This window comes from Mauremys reevesii, linkage group 22, assembly GCF_016161935.1.
Source record: "Mauremys reevesii isolate NIE-2019 linkage group 22, ASM1616193v1, whole genome shotgun sequence".
Taxonomy (NCBI): Eukaryota; Metazoa; Chordata; order Testudines; family Geoemydidae; genus Mauremys; species Mauremys reevesii.
Genome location: NC_052644.1, coordinates 21,422,451 through 21,441,949, shown reverse-complemented (window position 1 = coordinate 21,441,949; position 19,499 = coordinate 21,422,451). Strand labels below are relative to the sequence as shown.

The following is a 19,499-nucleotide window of genomic DNA, read 5'->3' as shown; positions in this document are numbered from 1 at the left end:
CCCATCTATCTATCCATCTCCACACCCCATCTATCTATACATCCCCCATCTATCTATCCATCCCCACCCCCCCATCTATCTATCTATCCAGCCCCACACCCCCCCATCTATCTATCTATCGCTCTATCTATCCAGCCCCGCACACCCAGCTCTGTCTAACCCAGTCCATCTACGTATGCGCTGAGTCTAGACCAGCAGTTCTCACCTGGGGAGGCCGCCACGCAGGCCAGGGTCAGGCTCGCTGGGGCCCAGGGTGGAAGCCAACGCCCCACCCCCACCGCCTGGGACTGAAGCCCGGGGTCCCCCGGGGCTGAAGCCGAAGGCCGAGCAATTGCCCTGCTGGCTACCCCGTAAGGTCGTGGGTTTGAGACGCAGAAAACAGTTGTTGTGGCACAAGTGGACCGTGGATTGTTTATAGCGTGTTGGGGGAGGGGGGGCTCAGAAAGGAAAAGGTTGCGAACCCCTGCGCTAGCCACTCATCTATCGGATCTGTCAGTCTATCGACTCCCCATACACACGCCTCTTTGGATCGGTTCATTTCACTCGCCCGCCCGCCCTAGGCACACCTCGCTGACTTCCTTTTCTTCCTTCCCTGCATCCCTCTCATCCTCCCTCTGTCCCACTCCCTCCCCTCCCCTTAATGGCACACAATGAATTACGTCTCTGGGAAGAAAAGGAGATTTTCATCTTCCTCTAAAGCCCTTGGTTGCTCCTGGATTGGCAAGGGATTTGCTGGGGGACAGAGTATTTAATACCATAATTTGCTCCGGATCAGCAGGCCCCAGGCTGGGGTTCCTAAGTAGGCAGGGCCTGGCCGGTGGCTAACACCTGTTCTCCTGCTCTTTGCTGGGATTACAAAATATAGCTACCGGCAGCAGCTGTGAACGTCCTGGTCATGCAGCCGCAACCAGGAGAGTATGTGTCAGGCTTGCCTGGCACACAGCTCTTCACATCCTGCTTTGTTATTGTAGGGTCTCTCGTGAGCTCTGGGCTGGTTTGTCGTTATAGGGTCTTTTGTGAGAACCGGGCCTCGCTTGCTATTGTTGGGTTACTTGTGAACATTGGGAGCTGCATGCCGGTTGGTTGGGGTAGGGTCTCCGGTGAGCGGTGGGGCTATCAACCGGGAGCGTGATAAGGAGAAAGCTGATTGGAGTCACACGGAGCTGAGGCCGCTCTCGCCCGCCCCGGCGTAAATCAAGGGAAGCTTAACTTTTACCTCCCCGCTTCCCCGTCGGAGACAATGAGGAACACGCCGTTGAAAGATAGAGCTCTTCGATTTATTTCCGAGCAGACACGCGGTCAAAGACATCAATATGAAAACCTGTTCAAAAGGGGTGCGGCTTATAAAGGACAGCACCACTAAGGGGCGGGGACAGGGAGGTTCCTCAAAATGGGAGGGCGGGGCTAGCATCCACACACGTCATAGGTCACAAGCGCTCCTCTTTGGCCTGTACACGATCCTGTCTGCCATTATCCTACAGCGCGTCTATCGCGGCACGGTGGTGGCCGGCTAGTGCTTGGCACACCCATTGTTACGGAGGTGGGGCGGTCGTCTTGAACCACGAACAAGGGGTTCCCGGAGGGGGCTAGGACGCAGCATCTCTTCAACGCTTGGCAGAGGCCATCTTGCGCCGGGCATTTACACACCGGTTGTTGCTAGAAGTTGGGACTTAGGGTGGAAAGGAGATTGGGGAGACTAGTATTACCTCACAGTTCACCATCATGTGGCATGGCCACCGTCTTGAATGACCACCCCCATCTTGAGTGGCCATCATCTCAAATGGCCACCCTCTTGAATGGCCACCCCACTCTTGAGTGGCCACCATCTTGAATGGTGGTCATCATCTCAAACGGCCACCCTCTTGAATGGCCACCCCACTCTTGAGTGGCCACCATCTTGAATGGTGGTCATCATCTCAAACGGCCACCCTCTTGATAATCTCTCTGGTTTTTGCTAGAAGTTGGGGCCGGGGGATAAAGAGAGATGGAGAGATATAAGGGACTGGTCAGTGGAAGTAATTTAATGCCTCCGTCCATCTTGACAAAGGCCATCTCGAGCAGAGGTCATCTTGCCCTTCACTTTGCTTATGGCTAAAAGTTGAGACTGGGGGTGGAGGGTGGGGAGAAGGTGATGGACAGTTATCCAGCTAACAAGGGCTTGGCCAATGGAATTACGACACAATCACGCCTACAGTCATGCCCGTCACTAAAATTTGGGACCAGAGAGAGGAGACGGAGGGGATAAGATTTAAATAGGGGGGATGGAAGGCATTTTTTAGTCCCCAAAGGGTGCTAATTCTACAGTCGGAGGATAGTACCAAACATGCTACCTTGGTCAATACGAGAGACAAAATGGCCACCGCTCCCTACACTTGACCGTTCTTGGCCTGGTGAGGTGTCCTTCTTCTTGGCTCATTTTGCTGGGAACAGAAATCCCTGGACAGGGCAGGAATGAGAGATTCTGCCTTGGAGACTAAATAGCTGGAGGAAGCTGTTAGTAACGAAATAGAGCCAAGTTCCCTGTGAACTGAAATGGAGCCAGATGGGGCACGAGGAGAAAGGGGGCTCTGGGGTCGAGCAGGAGACGTCTGGGCAGCGAAAGCCAAGAGGTCGCTGTACTAATACTTTGCAGTCTTGCGTCTGAGGGCTTCAGACTGGGGTGTTAGCCCGGTTTTCGGGGTGTATGAAGAGGAAGTGGCTTGCCAGAGGTCAGATGGTGAATAGGACCCAGGAGTCCTGACTCCAGGTCCCCCCTGCTCTAACCACTAGATCCCACTCCCCTCCCAGAGCCGGGACCAGAACCCAGGAGTCCTGGCTCCCAGCCCGCCCTGCTCTAACTTTCCCAGAGCCAGGGGTGATCATACCAAGTCCCCTCCCCCGTCCCAAGGACGTTAATTAGCTATCAAGTGCGAGTATCAATGAACAGCAGCAAGATTTGGTACAACAGGAACCAGGTGGGGAATCGGATCAGCCTGATTTCATCGGCACAAGCTGAGCAGAAAACAACCCAAAACAAAACATCAACGGAGGTGGCTTATACCGAGCCAGGTAATAATCCCACCGGGCACTGGGACAGCAGGAGCTGAGCTCTTCGATGCTGGTGCCTTAAAGGAATGGTCCTATTTTGGGGCTTGCGTAGGAAAGGGGCCTGCATTTGGAGGGTGGGTCTCATGTGTAAATTGCAGTCGATTGAAATGCCCGAGGACCGATTGTCCAATGTGCACCATGAGGCAGCCAGAGGAGGGACGATGTGAACAAGGCATGTGTATTTGAATGTTGGCCCTCGTGGACGCTTGTTGTAAACCTGTTGTAAGCCTATAATAAGCCTATAATAATCTGTCGCAAAGCTATCGTAAACATGTATGTCTATAGTGAACCTGTTGTAAACCCGTGGTAAAGTCCCTGCTAGCCTGTAGTAGCCATATAGAAAACTTGTTGTAAGACTATAGAAAAGATGTTTGTAAACCAATAGTAAACTTGTTGTAAACATCTGGTACAGCCGTAGTGAACCTGTTCTAAACCCACAGTAAACTCAGTGTAAGCCTATAGTAAACCTGTTGTAGGTCTACAGTAAACATGTTTGTAAAACAACAGGAACCCTGTTGTCAACCCATAGTGAACTTGTTGTAAACCCATGTTTGTAAACAAATAGCAAACTGGCTGTAAACCTATAATAAACATGTTTGTAAATTAATAGTAAAGCCATAGTGAACCTGTTGTAAGTCTCTAGTGAACCTGTTGTAAACCCGTTGTAAGCCTACAATAAAATGTAGTCACAATATACTACAGTAAATAATGTTCAGTAAAACGTAAAGTCATAGTAAATCTGTTGTAAACGCTCCGTAAACCTGTTGTAACCCTATATTAGACCTATCATAAGCCCACAACAAATCTATAGTAAACTTGTCATGAACCTGTAGTAAACCCAAAGTATACCTGTGTGAAACCCATAGTAAATATCTTGTAAGCCTATAGTAAATACATTGTGTAAAGCTGTAAGTGAACCTGGAGCCAATCAGTAGCCAAGCTATTATGACTAGATTTACAACAGGATTACACATGAAGCCCAGTTTTAAAATATGGCATGTGAAGCTAAGTGTAACCATCGAGTGAATCTGTTGTAAACATATAGGAATCAAATCTCCAATAGGGTTACACATTAAGCTTAATTTTCAAAGGGGGCACCGTGCTATAGCATCCAGTATAGTGTAAACCCTTAGTAAACACAGCTACAATAGTTTCGTACAGGAGACTTGCGAGATCCAAAGGTGGAAATCTTTAGGATGCCTCTGCTACAGCTTTACAAGAGATTTACATGGGGCCTAGCTTTCAAGTGTGTCACCATACTATGACGTCCACCTGTGCAAAGCTATAGTAGCCCTAAAGTAAACCTGTTGTAAGCTATTAGTAAACAGATTTACAATAGGTTTACACACAAGACCCAGTTTTCAAATGTGGCAGCACAACATGATGTGTAAACCTACTGCAGTCCTACTGTAAGCCCACAGTAACCTCATAGTAAACCCATGGTAACTCCATAGTAAACCTATAGTAACCCTATAGTAGACGTCCCACCAGCTTCTCGACACAACGCAAACCTCATGGTTCACACAGCGGATCAGAAACAGAAGGTTTGTTCGAAGATGTTTCAACAGGAACAGCTCTGAAAGAGGAAACAGGCTCACAGGCAACCCCACACACGCATTCTCCAGAGGCGCCTCACCCACACGTTCCCACTCGCTCAGGATGGGAGAGGGGACGGCTGCCCACCAGCTAGGCCAGGATGGGGGGAGTGAAGAGGGGGCATCAGGAGGTCTTCATGCCAACGACCACGTCCACCTCCTCTTCCGTCTGCAGGGTGTGCCACTGGGCGATGGGGCGCCGGGGATTGGCCAGCATGTCGGACCAGTGACGCAGCTCCGTGCCGGTGGCGTTGCAGCCCACGAAGACCTTCCCAATGGCCTCGTTCTTCCCCAGCTTGTCGTAATCCAGGACGGTGAGAACAACCTGGACTTTCTGCCGGGGGAGGAGAGGCGCCACGGTGAACTCACCTCCCGCGGTGCCCCAGCTGGGGATCGGGCAGGGCCATGAACTTCCCCGGCAGCGGTGCCACTAGCCAGGGATTTCCCGTGCCGTGCTGCGAGCTTCCCTGCCGCGGTGCCCCCAGCTGGGGATCCCCCACAGTGCTGTGATCTTCCCCCACAACAGTAACATCCACGTCAAGCAGGTGAGAGAAGGGGGTGCCGGCTCCCATCTAGGGGGCACCGGCTCCCATCTGGCCCCAGAGCGGGGACGGGCTGTCTCAAGGGGGCAGGGAATGGGGCATGGGGCCTTTCCCCTCTAGGGGGCGCCAGATCCCATCCAGCCCCAGGACAGGAGCTGGCTGGCTCGGGGGGGGGGGGGGACTCACCTGGATCTGCTCAAAGGGAACCTCGAAGCTGAAGGACTCGTTATAATAGGGGTTCAGGGTGTTTTTCTTAATGGTCGTTTTCTTCTTCTTCAGCCGCTTTCCGCCCTGCATCAGGTGGATTTTCACGTAGGGATCTGGGGGGTGAAGGGGAGACAGTTCAGAACAGAGACCCCAGCCCCCACCCGGGCCTGAGGAGCAACCCCCCGTCCTGCCCCTGAGCTGGGCCAGTCAGGTGACCCTCGAGGTAGCTATCCCACAATTCCTGGCTCCTGCAGGTTCAAGCACCCCAGTAAGTTTGCTGAGCCCCGAGGCCAGGGTGTCAATACAGGCGTGAGCCTGACTCACTGCGGGCAGAGACGGGGCTTTGGCTGGGGCACTACTGTGGAGAAGCTCGCAGCACCGGGGTCTCCAGCTGGGGCACTGCTGGGGAAAAGCTCGCAGCATTGGGGTCCCCGGATGGGGCACTGCTGGGAGGAAGCTCGCAGCATTGGGGTCCCCGGATGGGGCACTGCTGGGAGGAAGCTCGCAGCACCAGGGTCCCCAGCTGGGGCACTGCTGGGAAGAAGCTCGCAGCATTGGGGTCCCTGGATGGGGCACTGCTGGGAGGAAGCTCGCAGCATTGGGGTCCCCGGATGGGGCACTGCTGGGAGGAAGCTCGCAGCGCTGTCTCACCTGACAGCCCCCCCACATCCATCTTCTTCAGGTTCTTGGCTTCCAGAACAATCACCGTGAGCTTCCCGGCCGTGGGGACGTAGCGCAGGGAGAAGCAAACGTCCCCCAACTTCTCCTGCTGTGGGGCACGGGGGGGGGGGGGGGGGACAGTCAGACTGGGAGGGCTGGACTGCAGCTTCCCCACACCCCAGGAATCCTACCTCTAGGGACCCCCTCTGCCGCATTAGCCAACGCTGCCCCCCCATCTCATCCTGCAGAGCCCCCTGCCCCCAGGGAATCCCACCCCACAGAGCCCCCCTCCATCCAGGGAATCCCACCCCCCGGAACCGCCCTCCACGCCAGGCATCCCAACACCCAGAGCCCCCTCCCCGGGCATCCCAACACCCAGATCCCCTTCCCCAGGGAATCCCACCCCCAGAGCCCCCCTCCGCCTGGGCAGCCCACCCCCCAGAGCCCCCCTCCCCCTGGGCATCCCACCTCCCAGATCCCCCCTCCCGCCGGGCATCCCAGCCCCCAGAGCCCCCCTCCCCCAGGGAATCCCACCCCACAGAGCCCTCCTCCCCTGGGCATCCCACCCCAGAACCCCCTTCCCCGGGCATCCCACCCCACAGAGCCCCCTTCCCCAGGCATCCCACCCCCAGAGCCCCCTCCCCAGGGAATCCCACCCCACAGAGCCCCTCCCCGGGCATCCCACCCCCAGAGCCCCCGTCCCCTGGGCATCCCACCCCACAGAGCCCCCTCCCCAGGGAATCCCACCCCACAGAGCCCCCTTCCCTGGGCATCCCACCCCACAGAGCCCCTCCCCAGGGAATCCCACCCCACAGAGCCCCTCCCCTGGGCATCCCACCCCCAGAGCCCCCTCCCCTGGGCATCCCACCCCACAGAGCCCCTCCCCAGGGAATCCCACCCCACAGAGCCCCCTCCTCTGGGCATCCCACCCCCAGAGCCCCCTCCCCTGGGCATCCCACCCCACAGAGCCCCCTCCCCAGGGAATCCCACCCCACAGAGCCCCCTTCCCTGGGCATCCCACCCCACAGAGCCCCTCCCCAGGGAATCCCACCCCACAGAGCCCCCTCCCCTGGGCATCCCACCCCCAGAGCCCCCTCCCCTGGGCATCCCACCCCACAGAGCCCCTCCCCCAGGGAATCCCACCCCACAGAGCCCCCTTCCCCGGGCATCCCACCCCACAGAGCCCCCTCCCCCTGGGCATCCCACCCCCAGCCCCCTCCCCAGGGAATCCCACCCCACAGAGCCCCCTCCCTGGGCATCCCACCCCCCAGAACTCCCCTTCCCCCAGGGAATCCCACCCCCCAGAGCCCCCCCCCGGGGTTGCCAGATGACAGCCCGTGGGCGGGGCCTCACCTCCTCCCGCTCGGCGGACTGCAGCTCCCGCCAGGCCTCGATGGGCTGGGCCAGGTCCACGCTGCTCATGGGCACCCGCAGCTCCCCGATGGCGTCGTGCTTGGAGAACCGGTCGAAGTCGTAGACGGCCATGACCAGGGTCCGCCCGCCCAGCTCCGCGTAGGGGATCTGGGGGGTGGGGGGAGAGCTCAGCAGCGCCCCTCCCCCAGCGGGGCTGCGGGTCGGGAGTGAGGGGCACCGGCAGAGCTGGGGGGCACAGAGGGGGCTGCGGGTCGGGAGTGAGGGGCACCGGCGGAGCTGGGGGGCATGGAGGGGGCTGCGGATCGGGAGTGAGGGGCACTGGCGGAGCTGGGGGGCACAGAGGGGGCTGCGGGTCGGGAGTGAGGGGCACCGGCAGAGCTGGGGGGAACAGAGGGGGCTGCGGGTCGGGAGTGAGGGGCACTGGCAGAGCTGGGGGGCACAGAGAGGGCTGCGGGTCGGGAGTGAGGGGCACCGGCAGAGCTGGGGGGAACAGAGGGGGCTGCGGGTCGGGAGTGAGGGGCACCGGCAGAGCTGGGGGGCACGGAAGGGGCTGCGGGTCGGGAGTGAGGGGCACCGGCGGAGCTGGGGGGCACGGAGGGGGCTGCGGATCGGAAGTGAGGGGCACCGGCGGAGCTGGGGGACACAGAGGGGGCTGCGGGTCGGGAGTGAGGGACGTTACCTTGAAGGTGAAGGTCTCATTGAACGTGGGGTTCAGGGTTTTCCGATGCACTTTGGTCTCATGTTTTTTCTTCTTCTCAGGGAGCAGGAAGACTTTGACGTAGGGGTCGGACGTGCCCCCGATGTCCAGCGCCGGCAGGTCGGCTGCCTGGATGATGCCCACCACCAGCTGGGACAGGGTGAAAGGGAAAAGTCCTGGTGTGACACAGGGTGTCAGCCATGCTGTGAGCTTCCCCCACAGCAGTGCCCCAGCCGGGCGACGCAGAACTCCTGGGTTCTCTCCCCAGCTCTGGGAGGGGAGTTGGGTCTAGTGGTTAAAGCAGGGGGCTGGGGGCCAGGACTCCTGGGTTCTCTCCCCAGCTCAGGGAGGGAAGCAGGGTCTAGTGGTGGGGCCTGGGAGCCAGGACTCCTGGGTTCCCTCTTCAGCTCTGGGAGGGGAGTGGCGTCTAGTGGTTACTGTGGGGGGTGGGGGCTGGGAAGTAGGAGTCCTGTGTTCCATTCCCAGCTCTGGGCGGGGAGGGGTTTTTACTAGGTTGGAATTGCGGGGGATGCGAGCCCGGACACCTGGGTCCCTCGGCAGGCCACGCGGGAGCACCCACCTGCCCGTTTTGGAAGTCGTAGTCCAGCGAGTACTGCAGCTTCCCCAGCTTCTCCTGGCGCTTCTCGTCCGTAGGCTCAGGCAGCAGCGCCGGGTCCAGGTCCTCAATGTCGGGCTGCACCTGGGGGGTGGGGGGGTGGAGAGAAAGACCCTGTGTACAGCCAACCCCTCAGTTACACATGCAGGGCCCGGCTCCTCCAGCAGGGGGCGCCAGGAGGACACACACAGCGCAGGGCCCGGCCCCTCCAGCAGGGGGCGCCAGGGACACACACACAGCGCAGGGCCGGGCCCCTCCAGCAGGGGGCGCCAGGGACACACACACACACAGCGCAGGGCCCGGCCCCTCCAGCAGGGGGCGCCAGGGACACACACAGCGCAGGGCCCGGCCCCTCCAGCAGGGGGCGCCAGGGACACACACACACAGCGCAGGGCCCGGCCCCTCCAGCAGGGGGCGCCAGGGACACACACACACACAGCGCAGGGCCCGGCCCCTCCAGCAGGGGGCGCCCGGGAGACAGACACACACAGCGCAGGGCCGCCCCTCCAGCAGGGGGCGCCAGGACACACACACAGCGGAGGGCCCGGCCCCTCCAGCAGGGGGCGCCAGGGACACACACACACACAGCGCAGGGCCCGGCCCCTCCAGCAGGGGGCGCCAGGGAGACAGACACACATCACTTATACAACCATGACCCACAAGAGCTGCACTCTGCCTCCCCCTCGTCCCACACAGAACAACCCCCCCCCCCTCGGCGGAGCGTCCAGGCAGCCCCCAAGGTCAGAGGCTGCTGCCTCAGGGGCCGACGGCTCAGGCATCTGAGAGGCTCAGGAGATAAGCAGCTCAATAGCAGCTGAGTCCAGAACTGAACCCCCCCCCTCCCCCGCCCCAGACTCCCACCCTGGGACCGGGTGGGAGCCGGCACCCCCCAGAGGGGACAGGCCCCGGGCCCCATTCCCTGCCCCCCTGAACCAGCCAGACCCTGCCCTGGGGCCGGGTGGGAGCCAGCGCCCCCTAGAGGGGACAGGCCCCGTGCCCCATTCCCTGCCCCCCGAGCCAGCCAGGCCCTGCCCTGGGGCCGGATGGGAGCCGGCGCCCCCCAGAGGGGACAGGCCCCGTGCCCCATTCCCTGCCCCCCTGAATCAGCCAGTCCCTGCCCTGGGGCCGGGTGGGAGCCAGCGCCCCCTAGAGGGGACAGGCCCCATGCCCCATTCCCTGCCCCCCGAGCCAGCCAGGCCCTGCCCTGGGGCCGGATGGGAGCCGGCGCCCCCCAGAGGGGACAGGCCCCATGCCCCATTCCCTGCCCCCCGAGCCAGCCAGGCCCTGCCCTGGGGCCGGGTGGGAGCCGGCGCCCCCTAGTGGGGGGCCTCACCTTGTCAATGTAGCTCTGGCCCAGCTCCTTCACCTCCTTCAGGTTGATCTGAGCCTTCGCTTTCTCCTTCCCCTTCTTCCCCTTCTTCCCCTTCCCGCGTTTCTTGCAGGCGCAGGCGCAGCAGCCGAGCAGCAGAAGAGCCGCCAGGATCAGGATGGTGGCCACGGCCCAGGGCGGGACTGCAGGGGGGGGGGACAGAGTGGGAGTGAGACGCGGCCCCTCTGGGGCGGGGCGTGGGGGGGCTGGTTACGGGGGGATCCCTCGCCCTGCGCTGGGACGCAGCCCCTCTGGGGTGGGGGGGGTGTCTACAGGGACCTCTGACCCAGTGCTGAGATGCGACTGCCTCTGGGGCGGGGCGCTGGGGCTATGGGGCGGGGATACCCCCCCCCCCCGAGCACTCACTTGGCAGCTTGCTGAGCTTGTTCATGAACTTGTCCTTCATGTCGGAGAAGACGTTCTCCTTGCTGGGCGTCTCGGTGGCGTTCAGGGCCTGCTCGGTGGGAGGCGCGGTCACCTCCGAGGCCAGCATGGCCGATCGCCGAGCTGCGTTCATCTTTGCGCCTGGGGGAGGGGAGGGCACAGCTCTGGGTCGGCCGATCAGCACAGGGGCAGAGGGACTGCCCCAAGGGTGCCCACCTGCCCCCGCCTCAGTCTGCCGAGAGCCTGAACCTATTGCTCAGAGAGGTGTGAATTGTCCCAAGTGCTCCATACCTCTCGCCGGGGTGTTAACTACCAGCCCCATTGCTGTGGGGGGGTCTCCACCAACCCCTCCCTGCTGTTTGGGGAGGTCCCCACCAACCCCTCCCTGCAGGGGGCTTTGTCTGTGCAGGAGGAGCTGCCATCCCCCTCCCAAGCAGTCTCCCCCTGGCTTCTGAGGTAGGCACTGCAGGATCCCACTGCTACCACCAAATCCGAGAGCGGAGCTGTGGCAGGGCAGAACCTAGGGCTCCTTGGTGAGGGGGTACCCTCAGCGAGGGGTGGTATGTGGGACGCTGGCTGACCAGAAGCCTGGGTCACCTGTAGGTCAGTTTAGCTCAGGATAGGTACTGATCTTAGACGTGTGTATTGTTTAGCCCCGGCAAGGTGCTTGTAAGTGGCCACTGGCATCAACCGCACGGGCGAGGTCGGGAATCCAGGAAATGGGTCAAATTAGCTTGATAAGCTGGAAAGGATTTGCCCTAAATGTGTGAACCTAGGCCCGGGAATTCCCCCCCCCCCCAGCAGAAGGACAATCAAACTGGGCGATCCATCAAACTGAGTCCCAGCTCTCCCTGACGGCTCCTCCATCTCCTGTGCATTGGGCCGGGGCCGCCCCGGGGGGACAACGGCTGAGCCACAAACACAGACACGGAGCTTGCGTTGCTCCCCGCTGGCAAACTGCCTCTGCGCCCTGTACTCCATGGGGTGAGAAATTGAACCCAGGAGTCCTGGTTCCCAGGCCCCCACTGCTCTAGCCACTGGACCCCGCTCCCCTCCCAGAGCTGGGGAGAGAACCCAGGAGTCCTGGATCACCCCACCCCCCACTCTAACCGCTGGACCCCCACTCCCCTCCCCAAGCCAGGGAGAGAACCCAGGAGTCCTGGTGCCCAGGCCCCCACTGCTCTAACCACTAGACCCCCCCCTTTCCTGCCATACCAGACACTGTTAGTGCCTGACTCCATATTGGGCTGTGAATGGACCCGGGTTTAGTGCTGACTGTCCAGGTGCAGGGAGGAGCTCATGGATGGGGGATTCCTGGCGTTGCCAGAGGGGAATCCCCATTAGCCAGTTGCCCTGCGGGGTCTATGCCACAATGCCGAAAGCGCTCTGCTCCCGCCCAGCAGGGGGCAGCACTGCGCTCAGTGTCACGGGGAGGTGTCGTCCCCTCCAGCCTATCCTCCCCCCCCCCCCGCCAGCCCAGGTGATGGGAGAGAGGCTGGTCGTCATGGTTACCCCTCTGGCAGAGCAGGGGGTGTGTGTATCCCTTGGTGGGAGAGGCGGGGCCGTAGTCTGCCCCGCCCACGCTGGGTGTGGCCAGGTGAGGGAGGGGAAATTGAGAAAGGGAGGGAGTGGATGGGGAAGGAGGGAGGGTGTGAATGGGGAAATGAACGGATGGCTAGAGAGTGTGGATGGGGGTGGAGGGAGGGTGTGAATGGGGATGGGGATGGAGGGAGGGAGGGTGTGAATGGGAAGATGTGAATGGGGATGTATGAAGGGTATGTGTGAATGGGGAGGGAGGCAAGGTGTGAATGGGGATGACTGGAGGGTGTGAATGGGGATGGCTGGATTGGATGGAGTGAATGGATAGAGGGTGTGAATGGGGATGGCTGGATTGGATGGAGTGAATGGGGAGGGCGGGGCGGGATGGATAGAGGGTGTGGATGGGGATGGCTGGAGGGTGTGGATGGGGATGGCTGGATTGGATGGAGTGAATGGGGAGGCGGGCGGGATGGATAGAGGGTGTGGATGGGGATAGCCGGAGGGTGTGAATGGGGATGACTGGATTGGATGGAGTGAATGGGGCGGGATGGATAGAGGGTGTGGATGGGGATGGCTGGATTGGATGGAGTGAATGGGGCGGGATGGATAGAGGGTGTGGATGGGGTTGGCTGGAGGGTGTGGTTGGGGATGGCTGGATTGGATGGAGTGAATGGGGCGGGATGGCTGGAGGGTGTGGATGGGGATGGCTGGATTGGATGGAGTGAATGGGGCGGGATGGATAGAGGGTGTGGATGGGGATGGCTGGATTGGATGGTGTGAATGGGGCGGGATGGATAGAGGGTGCGGATGGGGATGGCTGGAGGGTGGATGGGGATGGCTGGATGGGAGGGATTGACTGGGGAGGGCGGGGCGGGATGGCTGGAGGGTGTGGATGGGGATGGCTGGATTGGATGGAGTGAATGGGGAGGGCGGGGCGGGATGGATAGAGGGTGTGGATGGGGATGGCTGGAGGGTGCGGATGGGGATGGCTGGAGGGTGTGGATGGGGATGGCTGGATTGGATGGAGTGAATGGGGCGGGATGGATAGAGGGTGCGGATGGGGATGGATGAAAGACAAGGTGGGGGAGGGAACATCTTCTATTGGGCCAACTTCTGCTGGTGGTGGAGCCGCGCGTCCGAGCCGCGCGAGCTCTGCACACACTGGCTGGCTGGCTGGGGGGCGCATGGGGCTGGCCGGCCGGGCAGACGCCGGGAGCGGGTAGTGGGGTGGTAGCTCTGGCTGGCCGATGAGACGGGGGGGGTGCCCGGGGACACGTACACGGCTGGCTCCTGAGGGGCCTGGCTGATGGGGAGTTTCTCTCTCTCCTGCCCCCTCCTCCCGGGCTCTGATCCCATTAGCGCCCGTTAAAGTGCCTGGGGCCGGCCCTGCTCACTAATCCCCCCCCCAGCTCACAGATGGAGTCGAGTGGATTAATCCCCCCCACACACACACACCAGCAGCAGGATTGACCCAGTGCCGGGTGGGGCGCGAGCGGCGCTGCACGTCGTGGGGGGGGGGCATCATGGGCTGGAGCCTTCACCTCCCCCTGGCCCGGGCAGGGGCCCACCACCTCCGCCTCACCAGCAGGACGCCTGGGTCCTGTTCCAGACGCCTTCTCTGTGGGTCTGGTCCCACCCTGGGCCTCACTTTCCCCATGGAATTGAAAGCACGAGCCCCCCCTTGATTCAGGCTGTGGGCTCCCCTGGGCGGGCAGGGCCTGGCTTCAGCTGGGGAGGGGGGGGGGACATGGGCAGTGCCTGCCACGACAGGGCTCCCAGCTCGGGGTGGGGGTGGGGGCTGAACCTGGGGAAAAGACCCAGACGTCCTGGCTCCCAGTCGAGTGCTTTAAGCGCAAAGCCAGGGCCTGCTTCCTATGCTGGACGTGCACAGAGCCAGGGTAACACAAGAGACCCCCCCCACCCCCGGCTCAAACCCACGGGCCCGTCTAGCGCGGTATCTGGCCCCTGCCCCAGATCGGAGCTGAGGGCCCCTCTGCCCCTGCGATCGCTCACCCAGCGCAGCCGGCCGCTCGCTCTCGCTCGCTCTCTCACGCAATCGGCCCTGGCGCCCGCTTGTGCTGAGCTGGGTGACAGCTCCCCCCACCCCCCCGCCGGCGCCCGTCAGCCCAGGCCTTCGTCAAACAGAGCAACCACCGGAAAACAGCACCGTGAACGGGGGACTGGGACGCGGGGCCCGTCCCCTCTAGGGGGCGCCGGCTCCCATCCGGCCCTGGGGCGGGGACTGGCTGGCTCAGGGGGGCAGGGAATGGGGCAGGGGCCTGTCCCCTCTAGGGGGCGCCGGCTCCCACCCGGCCCCAGGGCAGGGACTGGCTGGCTCAGGGGGGTGGGGAATGGGGCAGGGGCCTGTCCCCTCTAGGGGGCGCCGGCTCCCACCCGGCCCCAGGGCAGGGACTGGCTGGCTCAGGGGGGCCCCCAGCCCCCAGAGGCCAACAGACAAAGCCCAGCCTGTCACACAAGCCCGAACACACGTCCCCACACGTCAGCCCGACGTCCGCACTGAGGGGCTGGGGGAACCACTTCACTTTAATGACGTGTCAGTGGAGTGAGACAGTGTATCATGACTTCTGGGTTCTCTCCCTGGCTCTGGGAGGGGAGTGGGGTCTAGTGGTTAGAGCTGTGGGGGGGGGGTTGGGAGCCAGGACTCCTGGGTTCTCTCCCTGGCTCTGGGAGGGGAGTGGGGTCTAGTGGTTAGAGCTGGGGGGTGGGGGGGCTGGGAGCCAGGACTCCTGGGTTCTCTCCCTGGCTCTAGGAGGTGGGTTCTCTGAGTCAACCAACCTCTCTCCCCCGCTGCCACGTCCCACTGCCGTGAAATGAGTTTGCTGGGCTTGAGCCCCTGTTACGGCACAACCTCCAAGGGGCACAACCCACAGCCTCAGCAAGGGGGGGCGATATGGCTGACTAGGCCAGAAGAACTGAACCCCCCCTGTAAAAACTTCCCCTGGGGGTGGGGACGGGGGAAAAGCTGTGTATGTGGGGAGCCTGGAGCTGGGCTAGCAGGGGCTGTGGGTCGGGAGTGAGGGGCACCGGCAGGGCTGGGGGGGCCCAGGGATGGGCTGGCAGGGGCTGTGGGGCGGGAGTGAGGGGCACCGGCAGGGCTGGGGGGAGCCCAGGGCTGGGCTAGCAGGGGCTGCAGGTCGGGAGTGAGGGGCACCAGCAGAGCTGGGCAGGGCCAGGGCTGGGCTAGCAGGGGCTGCGGGTCGGGAGTGAGTGAGGGGCACCGGCAGAGCTGGGGGGGCCCAGGGATGGGCTGGCAGGGGCTGCGGGTCGGGAGTGAGGGGCACCGGCAGGGCTGGGCTAGCAGGGGCTGCGGGTCGGGAGTGAGGGGCACCGGCAGGGCTGGGGAGGGCAGGGCTGGGCTGGCAGGGGGTTGCGGGTCGGGAGTGAGGGGCACTGGTGCGGGAGCAGGGAGCCCAGGGCCTGGCGGGTGCATGTGTCTCTGCCTGCGTGTGCGGTTTTCCGGTTCTGACTCCCTGCGTACGTGTGTTTCCCACACACACCCGTGTGCCCCGAGGCAGGAGCAGCCACAACAGCTGGGCCCTTCTGCACCACAACAGCCCCCGCCCCAGCAACGAAACCCAACACCCTGCAAGACCGGGGCCCGCCAGGGGGAAAGTGAGCTGGGGAGAGAACCCAGGAGTCCTGACTCCCAGCCCCCCCCCACCAACCACTAGCCTCCACTCCCCTCCCAGAGCCAGGAGAGAACCCAGGAATCCTGGCTCCCAGCTCCCCCAGCTCTAACCACCAGCCCCCACTCCCCTCCCAGATCCAGGAAAGAACCCAGGAGTCCTGGTTCCCAGCCCCCCCCCGCACCACTAGCCTCCACTCCCCTCCCAGAGCCAGGAGAGAACCCAGGAATCCTGGCTCCCAGCCCCCCAGCTCTAACCACCAGCCCCCACTCCCCTCCCAGAGCCAGGAAAGAACCCAGGAGTCCTGGCTCCAACCCGCCCTCCCGCCCACACGGGGTGTGGGCTACAGGTCATCTGCTTTGAGCACTGGACATCCCCCATCGGCCGTATCTCCACTGGATCAGTGGGGCCAGCCCCCCAGCTGGCCTGACCTGGGCTGGTCCGTGGGTCTGTGGCTGGGGTGATGGTTTCACCTGGGAAGTGGGACCCCACCTTGCGGAGCGCATCCATCTGGCCTGGCCCTGGTGGCAGCGGGTGTCCCGCTTGGGGCGTCTGGGCAGGAGACGGGCCCCTCCCCAGTCCCATGAGACACACACCGGACGGGAGCCGACCGCGCTGAACTATCGATCCTCCCAATTCCCAGCATGACTCTGCTTCCCGCCCAGCCCCCTCCCGGAGTCTGACCCACGGACCCTGCCCCCTCCTCGCCCCCCAGGTCCCCCCACCCCACCCGGGGCTGTGAGCTCCCCTCTGCCCAGCTGAGCCTCACCGCTCCCCAAGGGGGCCAGGATCCAGGGGCTGCAGCTGCACTGGGGTCAATGGGCCCAGACCCCCAGCTGGGGCCGCCAGCCCGCAGCTCCATTGGATCAGTGGGGCCAGACCCCCAGCCTGGCCAGTGGCCGCAGCTCCATTGGATCGGTGGGGCCAGACCCCCAGCTGGCGTGACTCAGAGTCACTCCGGAGTGACACCCCTTTAGACACCAGCTGAGCCGCTGGCCCTCTATGGAGCGAATTTGCCCATCAAGACACAGCGGGCGCTTCTAGGGACAGATCCTCAGCCAGTGTAAACGGGTGTCACTCCAGAGTGACACCGATGGACCCAGCCGGGACCCGGCCCCCCCTCCCCCAGCCGCGATGGGACCCTTCAGCCGCTCCCCGCCCCGCGGCTTTGTCCCCCCTCCCCGCCCCCCTCCTCCCGGCCCCCCAAGTCCTCAGCGCCGGCGGCTCCCATGGGGGGGAGCGGGGGGCTCCTACCGTCTCCCTCCATCGCGGCGGGGGGAAGCGCGGGGGCGGCCGGAGCGGGGCTCGGAGCTGTCCGCCCCGCGGTGCTGAACGGCGGCGGGGTGGGGCGGGGTGGGGACAGGAGGGGAGGGGCTCCCCGTGGCAGGGAGGGAGGGGAGGGCTCTGCCGTCCCTGGGAGGGGAGGGGCTCTTCCGTCACAGGCTGAGAGGGGAGGGGGGCTCTCATTGCAGGGAGGGGCTGGGGCTGGGGGGCTCTCCCATGGCGGGGAAGGAGGGGGGTGGGGGCTCTGGGTTAGGATCCCCAGGCTGGAATGGTTCGTCCCGATCAGCAATTGGGGCGGGGGCGGTGAGGAGCAGGGCCCAGCAGGGGGCGCCAGGGACACACTCAGCGCAGGGCCCGGCCCCTCCAGCAGGGGGCGCCAGGGACACACCCAGCGCAGGGCCCGGCCCCTCCAGCAGGGGGCGCCAGGGACACACCCAGCGCAGGGCCCGGCCCCTCCAGCAGGGGGCGCCAGGGACACACCCAGCGCAGGGCCCGGCCCTCCAGCAGGGGCGCCAGGGACACACACCCAGCGCAGGGCCCGGCCTCCAGCAGGGGCGCCAGGACACACCCAGCGCAGGGCCCGGCCTCCAGCAGGGGCGCCAGGGACACACCCAGCGCAGGGCCCGGCCTCCAGCAGGGGCGCCAGGGGACACACCCAGCGCAGGGCCCGCCCCTCCAGCAGGGGCGCCAGGGACATCCCCAGCGCCGGGCCCGGCCCCTCCAGCAGGGGGCGCCAGGGACACACCCAGCGCAGGGCCCGGCCCCTCCAGCAGGGGGCGCCAGGGACACACACCCAGCGCAGGGCCCGGCCCCTCCAGCAGGGGGCGCCAGGGACACACCCAGCGCAGGGCCCCCACCCTCCAGCAGGGGGCGCCAGGGACACACCCAGCGCAGGGCCCGGCCCCTCCAGCAGGGGGCGCCAGGGACACACCCAGCGCAGGGCCCGGCCCCTCCAGCAGGGGGCGCCAGGGACACACCCAGCGCAGGGCCCGGCCCCTCCAGCAGGGGGCGCCAGGGACACACCCAGCGCAGGGCCCGGCCCCTCCAGCAGGGGGCGCCAGGGACACACCCAGCGCAGGGCCCGGCCCTCCAGCAGGGGGCGCCAGGGACACACCCAGCGCAGGGCCCGGCCCCTCCAGCAGGGGGCGCCAGGGACACACACACAGCGCAGGGCCCGGCCCCTCCAGCAGGGGGCGCCAGGGACACACACACAGCGCAGGGCCCGGCCCCTCCAGCAGGGGGCGCCAGGGACACACACACCCAGCGCAGGGCCCGGCCCCTCCAGCAGGGGGCGCCAGGGACACACACACACACACACACACACACACACGTGTGTACCTGGCTTTAACCCTTCTACACTAATCGATGCCTGCGGGGGTGATGGGAGAGGACTCGCCCCTCCCCCTTCGCCCTGGGGGCGGGGGCGGGGCGGGGCGGAGCGGGGCTTTGTGAAGCGTGTGAACAAACCTAGCGCCTGTGGGGGGCGGGGAAGGGTCGATGCTGCCCCTGCAGGCGAGAAGGGGAACTTCCCCCTTAGGCATTGCAAAGCGGGCGTCCCAGCCCCGCCCCCTCTGCTCTAACCACTAGCCCCCACTCCCCAGCCTGAGCCAGGAGAGAACCCAGGAGTCCGGGCGCCTGGCCCCTCCCCTGCTCTAACCACTAAACCCCCCTCCCTGGCCTGCGATGGGGAGAGAACCCAGGAGACCGGGCGCCCGGCCACTTCCCCGCTCCGAGCCGGGACTGGCAGCGGACCAGATGATCTGGCGTGAGTCGCACCCGCCGGTGCCATGGGAACGAGATGGGGAAATCGCCCGGCGTCATAGCAACGCTTGGAGTTGATACTTTGTTGCCTTGGCAACAGGAGAATTCACCCACTTTCCTCATCGATCAGAGGCCGGAAATCAACAGGGTTGGGGGGGGCCCAGCAGGGGGCGCTGAGCTACAGGGGGCGGGGCAGTGGGAGGGCCCAGCAGGGGGCGGGTGGGGCCCAGCAGGGGGCGCTCTCCCCTGGCTGTCAGGCCTGACCCTGATGCCTCTGGAAGACACTGGGGGGCTCTCCCAAACCTGGGGTCCCCCCCCAACTGTACCGATGCCCCTCACTCCCGACCCGCAGCCCCTGCTAGCCCAGCCCTGGGCTCCCCCCAGCCCTGCTGGTGCCCCTCACTCCCGACCTGCCACCCCCCCGGCTTCGCGGCTCTGGAACAGCCCCTGGGGGGCACCCCTGCCATGCAGCAGCCCCCCCCTTAGGGTCGCACTCTCACTGGGGTAACCCCCTCCGCTTCCCCTCCTCCTGCGGCCGGACCTTGGAGCCTGCAGCCGCCACCCCCCGGGTTTAACCGGGAGCCCCCTGCAGCGAGTCCCCCTGGATGGGAGCCCTGGTGGAGACTCACGTCCCGGGAGAGCGATGCCTCCCCCCCCAGCTGAGCCGGCAGTGACTCTCGGCCGGCGGTGGGACATGGGTCCCGGGTTGTTAATTGCTAGGCCCAGCTGTCTGGCCC

General features: G+C 64.1%; 1 protein-coding gene across 6 annotated transcripts; it reads right to left on the bottom strand.

The window, feature by feature from the left end:
• Window positions 1-1,298: 1,298 nt before the first annotated feature.
• SYT5 (synaptotagmin 5) lies at window positions 1,299-18,595 on the bottom strand. 6 transcript variants are annotated; one of them, XR_005590546.1, is made up of 10 exons: window positions 16,972-17,042; window positions 10,514-10,672; window positions 10,112-10,290; window positions 8,743-8,862; window positions 8,145-8,312; window positions 7,445-7,612; window positions 6,083-6,200; window positions 5,411-5,544; window positions 3,669-5,016; window positions 1,299-3,315 (listed from the first exon to the last, which is right to left on the bottom strand). XR_005590546.1 is itself a non-coding variant. In XM_039510051.1 (10 exons), the coding sequence occupies exons 1-9, from the start codon at window positions 16,982-16,984 to the stop codon at window positions 4,807-4,809; spliced, it is 1,269 nt and encodes a 422-aa protein (XP_039365985.1). In that variant the 5' UTR covers window positions 16,985-17,042; the 3' UTR covers window positions 1,299-1,669; window positions 4,771-4,806. The 6 variants fall into 6 exon arrangements, 4 of the variants coding, with proteins under 4 accessions (XP_039365985.1, XP_039365986.1, XP_039365984.1 ...); XR_005590547.1 differs by having other exon boundaries at window positions 1,299-1,669; window positions 4,576-5,016; XM_039510051.1 differs by having other exon boundaries at window positions 1,299-1,669; window positions 4,771-5,016.
• Window positions 18,596-19,499: the final 904 nt, after the last annotated feature.